Raw genomic sequence first — 15,092 nt, forward strand, 5'->3', positions numbered from 1 at the left:
TACCAGTACTGTAGTACTCAGACTTGTAGTGAAAAGGATAAACTCTACATAAACAGTGATTTGATCCTACAGTGTGGTTTCACTGTTTTTGGATCATTACATATGACAGTTCAAAATTATCATCTTAAAATAGAAGAAACTCTCTCTAGCATCACAAAAATATAACAAGTACAGTAAGTCAGATGTCGAGAAGAGGATCCTTGTTTTCCTGTGTTGGTCTTGGTGGGAACTCAAACCTCTCTGGACTTGGTCTTGACTAGCCCTGGTCACCTGATGATGCACCAATAAAAACAAACCTATGAATATGATGTCCCATTTCTGCCAATAGATCGTCCTACATGCTACACACTGGACCTTCAACATCCACTGCTTTCCCCAAAAGAAGCTTTGAAATGGGAAAAATCGCCTTATTCCACATTGTCTGACAGTATCATATACATTCTGTTTCAGCTTGTTCCAGATCTGTATGAATCCTAGATTATGTTTACAAAGAATTAAATATTTAATCAACATCTTACGCATTATTTCCCCCCTGACATTCAGCCAGAGAAACTTTGAGATCTACACTGTTTTGTGCCACAGTCCAAAAAATCTCCTCCTTTCCTTTACTGCTGGTTTAACTGTGCTGTATGACTGCTGGACAGCTGATTTCCCTTCATGCATGGTGGTGCATTATATAAAAGAAATTCTATTGAGAGCAAAAAAAAATAACTACTTGTACCTCAAGGGGATTCCAAGTTGCCCTGGCAACAAATAAAACCGGAGTGCAATCAATTAAGCGTAATACACAGAAGAGAAGTGGAGGAAAAATAAAGCTTTAAAAAAACAATGTTCCTACATATTCAGAAGGTCTCTTTCTTAAATAGAAAAACACTTGAATCTGTTACTGTATCAAACATACATTAATCTAACATTAAACTAATGTGTGGTTTTTATTATGACTGCAGGACACACATACGTCCTCTGGTTCTCTAGTGTTTCTAAACCTGAACCTGTTTGCAAACCAATCTAAAAATCAATGCAAAAGCCTTGACTTTGAGGAGAGAAGAAAGCTTCATGACAGATGACTGAATGTTAACACAAAGAACTGAAAGTAAGAAACACGTAGGATACACAAAGCAAAAAATGCCCAAGAATCACAAAAACCACACGTAAAGGCCAACCAAACAGAAACACGACAGATGATTCCACATCTGTTCAGTGCAGGAGGTGCCATTTGTTTTCAGACCGAAACAGTGTGTGTGTGTATGTGTGTATTTGTGCTTCCCCCAACTGTTTTTGTATGCTTGATCCAGACCCGGCTCCAAATTATCCAAGCTTCAAAGCTAATCTTTCAATTACAATTTAAGAAAGTATAGCAAAAAGTGCTCTTCTGAGAACAAAGGAGCATAAATACGAATAAAAACGAGCATGTCACAAAGCTGCAGGTATACACAGCCAGCTTTGTGTGTGTGTGTGTGTGTGTGTGTGTGCACATGAGTGAGTGACAGCACCCTTGGGTATTGCACAGGAGCACAATGTAAATGACAGCCTGCCAAGAGGTAAACAAAGGCAAAGAGAATGAGGATGATCCACAATCCCAATCACAGCTTGTGCGGCTGTGAGAGGGAACGCAAATCACGAAAAGGGGTTTTTGTTCTTCCATGTAATGATGTTCAGGTGATTTTTGATGAGTTGTTTTGGGCCGAGGATGCATTTTAATTTGAAAAAACTCACCTGTTTGACATCGTAAGCGAAGAGCACGTACTTCAGATCCGCCGAGAGCGAGTACTTTGCCACCTTGAAAGCCACCTGACGAGAAAGGAAACAAATCAGATGAATGATTGAAGATCTTCTTTGTCTTTTAGCAGCCACAAGTAGATGAAGTAGATTCACAAACAAAGTCATAATTAGGCTATTTTCTTTAAATTAGCAAGGCATTAGATGAAAAGTTCAAACGACACCAAAATTATTACAATGAATCCTGATGGAAACACAAATTTTATCCCGACCCAATCAATGATTTGGAGAGATTTTACTCAAAACCACAAATGTGAACCTCATGGTGGCGCTAAAGAAAATAAATCAGGGGATCATCAGAGGCAGTGGGATTCATCTTCTGGTGTCCACAAATGTATGTAAAATATTTTATGGAAATCCATCCAGTAGTTTTTGAGCTTTTTCAGTCTGGACCAATGTGGCGGACCGACTGACCTCAACATCGCCATCACTCGAGGCATGCTGCCAGCGTGGCTTAAAACTAGCAAGAAGCTAAATATGCTAAATGTATTTTTTAGTATTACAAAAAAGTCAATGAAGTAAGTAAAAACATGAGAAAACAAGAGTTTAAAGCCATGCTAGCAGCTCTGTGAGGTTATACTTTGCACCAATATTTTTGATAGTTTGGATTGAAGAAGAAAAAAAAAACTTGAGAAAAACAAGATGATTTGTGTTTGACAGGTTCTGATTGCTTGTTTGGTGTACGCTAACATTGCTCATTATTCTGGCTTTCATCCCATGACAATGACAAAAAATGCAGCAGGCAAAAACTAATCAAGCAGCTAAAGGCCATAAAACCACAAGGGAGCCAAGGCAGGTTTTGACATTTTCTGGGAGAGGACGAGGGTGGACAGATATTTTATATACGACATTTCCAAAATGTCCACAGTCACAGCTGTTGTGTTGTGAGATGATTGGACAGGACTTAAAAACTATGTCTGACTTACTGATATGGGTATGGTTGGTTCTTTGGACTCAAATACATGAAGAAATGTTTCTTTAGTGGAGCTCACTGTTGGACGCTGTGCAGCCAGGCAGCGAGTGTGTTCAGTTTAGATCCTGCAGCCGGTGGCATTTGCAATTTTGGGGGGGTCAAATCAGTGACTTCAACTCCGAGGCCACCTCTGCTTTTTATGATTTTTTGTTGCATAGTTTGACGAGCTTACCACGGGGCCTCAAATCCTCATCAAATCCCCTTATGCAACCATTAAAAGTGCAAGCTACAACAGGGTGGAACAATTCTGCAAAATGGAAAGAGGGAGGCAGGAAAAGAAACATGTTTATCCCCCAAAAAAAAGGGTGCTTTACAGAGAATCCGAGATGACACGAATAAAAGGTTTACGATGTATGAGTGTTATGAAATTGCAGGATTATAATGATGCAATTAGAAAAACAGCTAAATTTGGATGACTTTTGGTAAACATTCCTGGTTGGATTACTCTGAAATTCAAAGAATTTAAAAGGATAATAAGATTACAAATACTGACATATATTCATCTTCCTGGAAGTAAAGCTGCATATTATAACGGTAAAGGTTAATTTGTCATTTTGCAAGTTCACGAGGAGATCGATAAGGGGGATTTTTTACTGATTATTTAGGGATTTGACTGCATCACAAGCAGGCACACGCTAAGCTAAAACACTATTTCAACCTGAATCTGCCTCTTCCTGGTGATTGCGCCGAGGTGAGTCGAGGTGAGCAGATTTAGCGACCTTACAGCCCCGAGCTCGCCCGCAGAGCAACCTCCCTCTCAGCAGCAATATTATCATATTCTGATTCTGCAGGTAACAGAGTGATGAGGTGCTGCCGGCAGCTCTGACATGTTCCCTGCAGCCTCTGGGGATCCAATCACACCAGCAAGACAAGAAGAGAGCAGCTCCATCTCTTCTGTAAAGAACATTGTTGAGAACTGTCCAGAAGCAATGTTAGGAGGCATATATATAGTATACATATACTATGCATGTAACTTGCATGAGCCCCAGAAGGAAAAATCTTTTGGAGCTTTAAAGCTCTTTTGTTTTCCTAAAAAGTGTAATGTAATGATCTTATTTTCATCATTTCGTAACTTTAATATCAGAGCAATATATTAATAAGTTATGTTTTTGTCCGAAAATACCTAAAAATAGCAAGAAGTTCTCAATATTTTAGCAGTTTTTACAGAGTCTGCAGTGTCTGGGTCTACAGCACCTCAGGCTGACATCGTCTACCTACTTCACCGAGCTTATGCACACACCCGGAGAAGCCACAAAGCACCGTAAGGATCATGTTCTTCGACCTCTACAGTGCAGAGTACAGTGGATTACAGACACCCCAAGGACCTGTACTGTCTGCCTCATTGGCTGTGCAGTTTTGACCCATCCGTAGCAGGAAACAATGGCGGCTCACCTGGTCACACACGTGTTTCAGATAAACAGTTCACTATAACATGTTTCTGGCTTCACTTTTCAGACCTGGAAGCTCTGTCCGTTATACGTACTGACAATGTTTAAGACCAAGTCAAGACAAAATCCAGATGAGAGAGACGGAGTCAAGCTGGAACTGGACAGCGGATGAAAGGGAAGCTGAAAGCCATCACAGACAACCCCTCTCATCCTGCCCATGGACAGACTCATCAAAGCCCCAGGACCTCCTATCTCCGCTGATTGAGACTCTAAACCACACACCATGCTTATTCTATCCAATTTACTCTGTATATTGAAAATATTATTCAGATTTTATCATTATATTTTTCTTTCTTTTCTTTTTACACAACATCCCCCTGTGCTGGTGAGTCAATTTGAATTTCCCAAAGGTTCATCGTATCTTATCTTAAATCAGTGTGTGGTAGGGTTTACTCAGTTATATCATGTATTTTATAATGTTCTCTAGTGAACATTCAAGCCTGGAAGACAAATTACCCTCAGGGACAAATATGTTAAAGTTAAACTTAAAGGTTAAAATTGCCGCCACACTTATTCTCTAATAAGAAAAACTATTTTCTGATATTATTTGTTCTGTTATCTTTTAAGTAGAAGAAAGCTGAAGAGATAATTCACTGTTTTTCTACAACTGGACACAAAATATATGGTAGTAAAATAATCTAATATGAGGGTTAATACAGATTAATAACTGTTTAACAAAGCTTACAAACGTGCTGTTGCTCAGAATGACTTCCGTCTCGTTCAAGGCGAAGTTAAACTTGATGACGTGTCCGTCGTGGTTCCTGTACACCACCTCTGAATCTGAGAGGGGAAACACAGAAACATTAATGACAGGAGATAAACACAAACAGCAGCTCATGTAAAAGGTCACTGAGCTGCACATAAAGAACAAGTGAGGCTTTAGAAAGTGGCCTCGCATAATAAAAGCAAAGGTCCAGTTACTGTGTGCATAAATGAGGATGACACTTTAGTAGAGGTGCAACTAATTGTGCTTGTTAGAGCTGCTGGTTGCATTTTTAGGCACAGATAGAGAGAAAAACTGAGGTTTTAATGTATTTTTTCAATGCTTGAGATTTGGATATTGCTGTAGAAGCCGCTACATATCAGCGAGAAACAAGAAAAACTAAAAATACTAATGATGACTCTGCTCTAATTTATCAGTAAGCCAACATTCAACTATAAACTGAGTAGCCTGGTTTTCATCCAAATGTAGTGCAATGTTTAACCAAATCTTAAGAAAATTGGCTGTTCGTTTCCATCCACTACCGTTAGTTGTCTGCTGGTATTAGTGTTAAATGTCCCATGTGACATGAAACTTGCCATACAGTAGTTAAACTCCAGGGGATGGAATAAAAAAGTTTGATGCTTAATGAAACTTAAATCAATTAACTTTAAAAACACCCACAGGTGTTTTCAGATATTTTGCACAATTAGATTTCTGCTCCGGTTGAAGTTGAGTGGAATTATATTGGGAAAATGAATGTTTTAAATAAATAAAGTCCAAGAAAGCCTCTGGTCAGACCAGCATACAGTCAATTAGTTTAATCTGATCTGTGTCCACCACACCAATAAATGTGCATGTGAAGTAAAATAGATATAGAAGTTATTTAAATCGATTCAGGAATTAGGAATTGGTTTCAAATATCTCCAACCTGCAGTGGTAAATGCAATAAAACAGGAAGGACTTGATTTCATGAAAGTCAAAATTAAAAGGGAAAAAAATCAAACAGCATACATATTATCATACGATAATGAGTGTTATTCCCGTGGGTATTATCCTTCTTATCTGGCAAATAAAAAAAACAACACAAGAAGAGCTGCACCTTCTGCAGAAGAAGAAAAAGATTTCCATTACACTGGGGATTCAGAGTCTGTCAGTTCATTAGCCATCCCTCTGATCCTGGCCGTCCGTCCACTGGGAACATTTGTAATTCACAGCAACACACACATAGCTGGCTGGCGAGTAACACACACTTATACAGTCCTGGATTTCTTTTATCTTACGTAGGTCACAGCAACACCTTCCAGACCTGCTGTCACATTAATTCACCTCGTGTGTGTGAGAGATGAAATCTTATTGAGGTTATTTCAAACTAATGAAACAAAAAGGAGCTGCTGGTTCTCAAATTAACTGCAAATCATTTATCAGAGCTGAACTCAGAGGGGTTTTTTTATGCATTTCTTAATAGTCACTTCCCACAGTCAGCACATCAGAACTAAAGTGTGGATCACTTTTCATTGCTTTGACACTGTTTTCCCACTCAACCAAAACCAAACCTCTGTGCATTTATGCTCTATTTTGCACTTTTATATACTATTGTCCATTTAAGTTCCGAACCTAACACAGTTACTATAAATTGGACCACATTTTGATCAGAAATGTATACAAACAAAGATTATTTCATTATTAATTTATGAATCGAAAGAAAAATAACGGCTTATTATTTGTAAGTCAAAAATAGGAAATGAAAGAACGAGTCACAGACTTGATATTTAATGTGTCTGATTTCCAAGAAGTTCGGCTACTGACTTCTTCGTGTGTTGATAGTCTAACTTTACAGTTTAATTCAATCAGAATCAGGATGAGTTTTATTTCCAAATAGGTTTTCACATACGAGGAATTTGGTTTCTTGGTGCATAACAATTAAACATAGAATGAGACAAATATTAGTAATGAAAAAGAGTTAGAGAAGAGCAAAGATTCAACGGGTCCTAACGAAATAAGAACATCATCTCCTTCACTTTAAAGCTCTTTCTTACGTTAAATTCTTGAATCCAAACAAACTTAACATCCTCATCAGTCTGAAGCAGAAGCAGCTGTGCCTCCCTTCCCTCTCCTCTCCCCTCTTCCCTCTCCTCCCCTCTCCTCCTCCGAAGAACTCCTGAAACTCATTTGGGGTGAATCTGCAGCTGATTGCAGGGGAGGCAGTCACTCACCACCGAAAGAGAAACAGGCAGCTTTCAGGCTTAATGTGCGTTAACAAAGTTAGAGTGAAAAAATGACGGTGAGGTTCGTGTGGAGGATACATCAGTTTCAAAAACATGAGGAGCAGTTCAAGCTGAGAGAAAGATGTAATATTGCAGTTTAGACACTAATCCAGACAGCAATATTTGTAGATTATCTTAATGTTTGATGAGTAATTATGTAAAAATTATAATTAATTCCCAATGGCATCACTCCCAACACTGGAAAACTCCATACTTGATCATTTTGGTCTCTTTCTGGCTGAATTTGTAAATACTGTTTTAATTTTCCTGTGGATCAGACTCCAACACTCTCCTCTTCTGCATGATGATATCTCATGATGCTGATTTGAGACCTACTTTCAACGCCAGCTGCTACACCTGATAAACTTGGTGCTCTACTTCCCACAATCCACCAAGAATGACGTTACCTGTCCTCACTGAAAGGACTAAGAAGACTTTTCCTGCAAAGATCTGTCTGCGAACTGTCGGGAGTCTTCCAAATCAGATACAGGTCTGATTAATTGCAGAGTGATATGCGAATATCATATCATATCAGAATTAATGTGACTTTTTACATCACTGTGGATCGACATTCGTCATGTAGGTCACTTCAGGAATTAAATTAGCTCTTCCAACATCTGGTGCAAAGAATCCAGAGGTGTGGAGGCTGTTGAAGCAGCTGATTAATGATGATGGTTATGGAGAGAGATGTTCAATGTAACGTCTAGGTGTCCACATATTTTTGGCAAGGTAGCGTCTCAAAGACTCAGGGATTATATATATATATTGAAGGAAAGGGCTCTTGTTTCTTGTCTGCATGATTTAGTTATTTAACATAACATAAATGACTCATGTTGTTTTATTCATATGGGTCACTGCTAAAGATGTAGCTTGTCGTTGGCACAAATCTCATTAGCAATCATGTATGACAAGCCGAGCAGCGTGAAGCACTTATCCATAATGTGCTCTGATTGGACACACACACACACACAGACACACACACACTATCTTTCCCTCTTACGTAAGTACCTGGATGTTTTCTCCATCCTTGACTGTGAAGCTCCACTTCACATTAAAGATGGTTTTAAGAAAACACAATATAAACAACAGCTCCATGAATAATTCACTCATACCCATCACAACAGTGACCCTACAAACACACAGCCGACACAGTATGTCACCAAACACACGAGCGAGGAAACCATCGCCACTGGGAGACGATTATATGGCCCCCGTGGGAATATCAGAAATCAGCGTAGCGTCCATAATGCTGCTGATGATGTAAGATAATGACTAATAAGCAGAAAGATCAGCGTAGACTACAGATAACACCGCCTCCTGCTGTTGCTCCGACCTCAGCCGAAGCCTGCAGAGTCCACACACAGTGACACACAGCTGATATTGTTGAGTTTTCTCTTGAAGCAAAAGAAATATCAGACCATCCAACAATATCTTTCAACAGTTTTAAAGGTGAAGAAATGTGATCTGCATCCAAAATCGGAGCTTCGGTGTGACTTTATTTCCTGTCTTTTGGTTTGCATTAAGAAACTTATGTATTGCCTTTTAATTTTAGTTTGTCTTTAGGTTACAGAGCGAAGTTACTGACAGTCTCTATAGAGGTACTGGTAGGCAGGACTGTTGCCTTTGGACATACCAGGCTAGCTGTTTCCAGTCTTTGTGCTAAGCTAAGTTAGCCGGAAAGCAAGAAAGAGATTAAAATGTCAAATTATTCCTTTAGATAAGTCCCATAATTAAAATCCTAAATCCTACTGACATAGGGTGAAGCGTCTCCCCATTAAGAGAGGCACTTTGGGCACATTTATGCACAGCAGCGTCTGATGTTAATCTTAATGATCTTCTACACATCCAAAAGGTCACACACACAGTCCAGGGTCATACAGTGGAATTGTTTAAAGGAAAGCAATAAGACTGTTACTGTTGCTGCTTACCTGTTTACGCACGTGGAAACCTTTAAACTGACTGAAAGCGGCTTCATCTAATCAGTACAACACAGAATATAGAAAACAATGGCAATATATCCTACAATATATCAGCACACTGGTGCACTTTGCAGTTCTCTTACCTCATTTCTAACATGGTTTAAATTGGCTTTGATGCAATTTTACAGAGTTTGTGATAAGTGACGGTTGTTTGTCGCATTTTATTCAGCATTAGTAAGCAGAAATAAATGTTTACAGAGTGATAAGAGTGATAACGCGTTATAGAGGCCTACAGGGACCGCCGAAGCTGGAGTGAAATGTCCATGTGGGGAAAACAGGACGTTCAGTTGGGTGTAAGGTGGATTATTTATGCATTAGTTATTTATTTATGCAGCATTGCGTACTACTACCAATACCCAGGGTCTAATCTGTCTACTTCAACAGGATGCGAGCTTGATGACATTATTTATTTGCATTCATCCCTCATCTATGCTGAATTTCACTCTGGAGGAAACGTGCTCCGTGCGGTCAGGAACAAGATTTGGGCCCTGATGTGTTGTTGTTTTTGCTCTGGTTTCCTGATGGGTTCGAGAATATCACCCTCACAACATCCAGCTCTTGTTGAGAAGCCACTGAACTCGAGGAGCTGCAATCTCACATCTTAATGTTTTATATTTAGTTTGTTTGAAGTGCTCGGACATGATTTTGATGTGGTACGGAGGGCTTAACGTAAATTCCCAGCTTCTTGATTTGTTTCAGCCTGGTACCTTGTAAAGTACTATTCTAAAAGATATGATGTTACTGTCTCTTGTGCGATTAAATTAGGGTGAGCAGCTATTGAAGCCTGACTCGGATGTTAGAGGAAATGAGTTGGAGGTTGTCAAGGAAGCAATTTCCATTACAGAAGTGTTTGAATTACGCCCACAACGCCTCAAGGAGGACAAGCCGTAAATTCTGCCCCAGACCTCGCTCGTCTACACGGGCTCTTGGCTCTCATCACACCCGGTCCACGTTAGATTTACACCACATAACATGTCAGCCGGTAATTTCCCCAACTCCATCATCAATCTTAACCAAACAGCTAACTGGACAGCCGACCCTGTTGGGTTTGAAATATTCATTATTGTGGTTTGACAAACTGGTTCTCATCCTCCCGATTGATGTCAAGCTTTGGCTAACTTTCAGCTAACTGTGTTTCTAAATGTAGAACTTTAACAACACACAGTCATTACACAGTTTATCAACCCTAACCTCCCGATTGGCACACTAACAAATATACTATATAAGTGCAATTTAGGATGTTTACATGAAGATTTCTCTTTTGCTTTCTTTTTCAAGCCCTATGTGTTCAAGGCTGCTACTACCAGGGGGCCTCGTGTGATTTGTAATGTGTCCGTAATTTGTCCACCACAAATTAACTTCCATATTTCGTGTTTTAGTTTATTCCTGCGAGGTATCAAACTGGTATTTTAATGAAACTTGACAATGAAACTTGACAACTTGACACTGACTCAGAGTCATGTAGACCTCCCAGTCTCAATAAATATATGCACCAATTTAATTTAGTATGCAAATAGCCACGTGATCCATTTATAATATGAAAATATTGATTACAGCTGCTTTAAACACCATTTTCTGTACACTTTTATCTGCCGACTGTTAACACCAAACTGCACAAGATGAGGCAGAGTCGGTCGATCAGTTGTGACGCCAAATCGCCAAAAAAGTTTCCCTACATTTAGGTAGCGATATACAGTCCTCACATACATACTTATGCATGCATCTGCGTGTGTGTGTGTTAAAAGTCCGTCCCAACCAGAGCCCATAATGAGAAGCCACAGGCTGCAGGACTAGTCATTAGTATTATCTCCCTGTGGAAGGGAAGGACACAGCAGGCAGTGGATCTCTGTTTCAGAGCAGGAAGGCCATCCCTCACTGTCTCCCTCCACCTCTGTCCTTGTGTCTCTCCGTCTGTCACGCCCAGCAAGTCTCCAGAAAGGTGTTATGGATATATTTAGTCATCTACTTTCCCGAATTTACCATGAAAGCTGTAGTTTAGCCGTCATGTTGTCAACAAACCGTTGTGATTTAAAAAAAATTCTGCTCAGCTCCTCCAGCCGTAGCTGCCATTGTCTTCCTCTTCCTTTATGTCATTTTTTTTTCTCAAATTTTTTTTTCTCAAATGCAAACACAATCTGTCATGCTGTCAAGGAGCCAGTTAACAACACAAACACTTGAGATTCGGGACATTTGGACCTGAATACAAGCACAAACATGTGGAGGAATGATACTGCTGCACGCTGTGTGACACAATAAAGCCCTCGGGCCACAGATCACAGCTGTGCTGTGACACCTCCAGAGTGCATCTTATGTAACATGGAAAGAAAATGTAATAAGGAGAAGGAGGAGGAGGAGGAGGTGCTGGAAATGTGGCCTGGGGAAAGGTTGGGGAGGAGAAAGGTCAGTCGAGATGCGGAGAAGAAGTTCTATTTATAAAGCACGTTTCATACACAGAGGTAGATTTAAGGTGCTGAGTTATTATAGTTTGTTTGTTTGGGAAACAAAATGAAAACTGCACATTGTGTCCGTCCAAACTAGTTTAGCACAATAACATGAGAGATTACTTGATTAATCAATGAAATACTTGATTACTTAATTAATGAATAGCTGCAGCCCTAGAAGCAACATTTCTCCTGATGTTACTGCACTTTACCGTTAATGTTACATTACCTTTAAAGCCTTTGTTCAAAGTGCCTCAGACGTTTCCTCCCACATTTTGAAGCAGTCTGTGTTTTATTGTCTTGCTCGAGGATACAAACCCTCCGCTACCACCTGAGCTACAGCTTGACATTTGCCGGTGGTGCTATCTCTATGCAACAGGTTGGTTTCTGCTAGAGCTACTTGCATCTATGAGGCACAAAGTTCACTGCACAAAATACTGCCAATTATTGTCAGTTCATGGTGCATTATATCTGTTGCTGTCTTAGACACAGCAAAACATTTTCTTCTTGCTTGCAAGCGACAAAGAGAACCGAGTTACGTTTATATTGTGTACCATCCTGTGAAGTGTGGACCAATTTCTCACCGATATGACTCTGCAAAGGTACTCAGGAGGTTATTTTTTTAAACAAATGACTTTATTAAATAATATTGAAGTTAATTTCTACATTCTACATTCTTCTACATGTTAAATAATTTAAGTAATCCCTAATATAAGCCGTCAACCTATTCCTGTTGACTTTGCCGAGAGCTGCTTCTCTCTCTCTCTCTCATGCTGCGCTGCCACCAAAGGCGAATAAAATTATCGAGCAAGTAGATTACAGTCAATGCAAATGGCGAGAACACACTGAAGTGTGAATGAGGCGAATTTCGCGAGTTCTCGCCATTTGCGGTGCACAGCGCTTTTAGCACATATTGTTGGTTGTTTGCTGTGTTGTGTGGGGAGGAGCAGAGAGACAGAGCTGCTGCCGGCCCACAGATGATAACCAGCAAAGAGGAGAGCTCAGAGTTTATTTTTTAAACTTCATTCTCTCTCTTCGATCTGTCTGCTGAGAGCCAGTAAGGTGCCACCCCTACTTGCACTGTGTGCACCCAGAGCTCTGTAATACTGCTTCATATCTATACAGAGACCGGATACAAAAGGAGAAAGTAAGAGAGGAAGTTGGGCTGCCTGGCAAGAGCTGAAAACACGCGTCTGTTACTTGATTACAGCTAATCAAGTAACTATCCGGTTCAAGAACCAAAGCTAATTCAGTTGGAAAAACACCAACAGCGCCCTCTGCTAGATAAACTTTGCAGCGACACATTTTTTCTACAATATATACTACAAAAAAACATATCAAACCATACTGATTAACATATAAACCGATACCAATATGTCAGCCGATGTATCACTCTAGTGGCTTAACATGTATTCTTATAAGTAAGTGCGCAAGAGAGATGGTTTCCTGCTGCTAGTACACACTACAGATACAGATACAAGATGGGGTTTACACTGATTAAACTGAGTAAAGTACAGCCACAAATTGTGTGTTCAATATACTCATTAAACAGAAACTATTATTAGAACAGAATACACAGTTTTTATCTGCTATTCTAATGCAGTAACTCAGACCAGGAACAAACATACACGGTTTGATTTTCCAGTAAAATTTTGATTCTAATGATTCCTTTTTACGACTCTCAGCTGCAGGAGCCGGAGACTCAGCTCGCTCTCACTCAACTCTCGTTTAAAGAATCATTCAAACTGGCTTCCTTTTATTATTTTAATGGGATTTAATATTTGATTTAATTTAATTAAGGGCTGAATGTGTGTTGATCATTACGTACTCTCATTCCCGCAGCGCTGTGTGCTTCATAAATGTATTATATGTGTAAAGTGTGCAGTGCATGCAGGGAAAACTGATAAATTCAGCTAATTACATTCCAGCAGAAATACCTCAGATCTCGCCTGTAGTGATTCAAGGTAGAGGATCTAGTTTAAAGCTTTTGCACACTGGTACCAATAAGCACTTTGATTTTATTATAATTATTATTATGTGTTGTTATTGTTGCTTATCACAGGGTGGGAGGATATTTGAGTCCCTGCAGGCCATCGTGCTCTTGATTGAACACGACACTGTGAGGCCATCTGTGTTTGGATATGCAGGTCAGCAGGAGTCACACTTCTATTTGTTTATGTGTTTATGAACTGTGTGCAGTTTGTGTAGAGATAAATAACAGGAAACAAAAGCTCAGGGTTAGTGTTCACAAACATCCTGAGGCTAAAAGTAACTACAAGAAAAACAAAAAATCTGTTTACCCAGTTTTAAATTTAATTTAATACATTTTTTATCAGTTTATTTTGATTTCATTTTATTTGCATTTTTAAAATAGAATATCATTTAACTACACTTTATTTGAAGGTCCAGTAGGATTGAGTGGCATCTGGTGGTGTCGTTGCAACTCCTTCGCCTCACCCTCTGCTTTCAAATGCAAAGGAGAATCTACGGTGGCTAATAAAACGCAGATAATAAAGATAAAAATGGCTCATTGTAAGGTAACAAAAACATCACTTACAGGTGATTATACACTAATAAAAATAAGCCTATGAACGTTATATTCCATTTCTGCCAATAGATCCTCCTAAATGTTACACACTGGACCTTCTAATTCAATGTAATTTTACTAATTTTAATGTTTTTCATTTAAATTATTGACATTTTTAGTTTATTTATATTTTTAATTGTGTCAAAATTTCAATTCATTAGATTTAATTTTGCTATTTATAAAACTCGTATTTATTATTTTTCGATCACAATGTGAAGCTACACATTTTTCCAGAAAACAACAACAGAAACATTGAATGAATAAATAATAGTTAATAATAATAGTTTTCACTGGCTTGTCGAAGGTTTTTGCAGGTTGGAGGATCGACTGGACGGAGGAAGCTGCTGTGTCACTGAACGCATCATCGATTCCCCAACAGTCTCTCAGCTGAATCCTGGTTCGCTTTTCTGTCAAAACTCAGACAACCATACTTTCACCTGCCTGAACCTCTGTATACGATTCCTTCGACCTCGATGAATTCACTGTTAAAACTTTGCAGCAGCTCCTCTCAGAGACTGTGATCCTGGAAAATAAATGGTTTTAATATATGTGGAATTGATACTGGCCACCTAACAAATGTTTGGAGTCTGTAATGAAACCTCAGGTGGAGAGATTCTCATTTTCTACTAATGCACTCCAGCACAGTGCTCTGAACCCTTTACTCAAAGCTCTGTGAACTTGTTTTTTTCAAGTCAGTCCTCGGGTTTAATGAATTTATGTGGACAATATTGACAATAATTTCACAGGTCAGCGACAACCAGCTTTGAACGAAGGATTTAACAGTTTCTTTAAGTGTATTTTTGATGGGAACAATTAACCTAAAGTGATTCGAAATAATGACATTTAAACTGGTTTAATCTGTCTTCACAAAATTCTTAAGTTTGAAGCCAAACTTGAACTTTTAAGTTTTGAAATAAA

The 15,092-nt window shown here is 39.1% G+C and overlaps 1 protein-coding gene across 1 annotated transcript in view; it reads right to left on the minus strand.

Moving 5' to 3' along the window:
• The window catches only part of LOC118339879 (inactive dipeptidyl peptidase 10-like), a 42,671-nt gene that overhangs the window by 21,249 nt on the left and 6,330 nt on the right, over positions 1-15,092 (minus strand). The window contains exons 4-5 of the mRNA XM_035677678.1: positions 4,886-4,980; positions 1,717-1,791 (exon numbers count right to left, since the gene is read on the minus strand). Of these exons, the coding sequence (XP_035533571.1) occupies positions 1,717-1,791; positions 4,886-4,980 (170 nt within the window). The remainder of the gene's footprint in view (positions 1-1,716; positions 1,792-4,885; positions 4,981-15,092) is intronic.

This window comes from Morone saxatilis, unplaced genomic scaffold, assembly GCF_004916995.1.
Source record: "Morone saxatilis isolate NCDOM2014 unplaced genomic scaffold, NCSU_SB_2.0 Contig6, whole genome shotgun sequence".
Classification (NCBI taxonomy): domain Eukaryota; kingdom Metazoa; phylum Chordata; class Actinopteri; family Moronidae; genus Morone; species Morone saxatilis.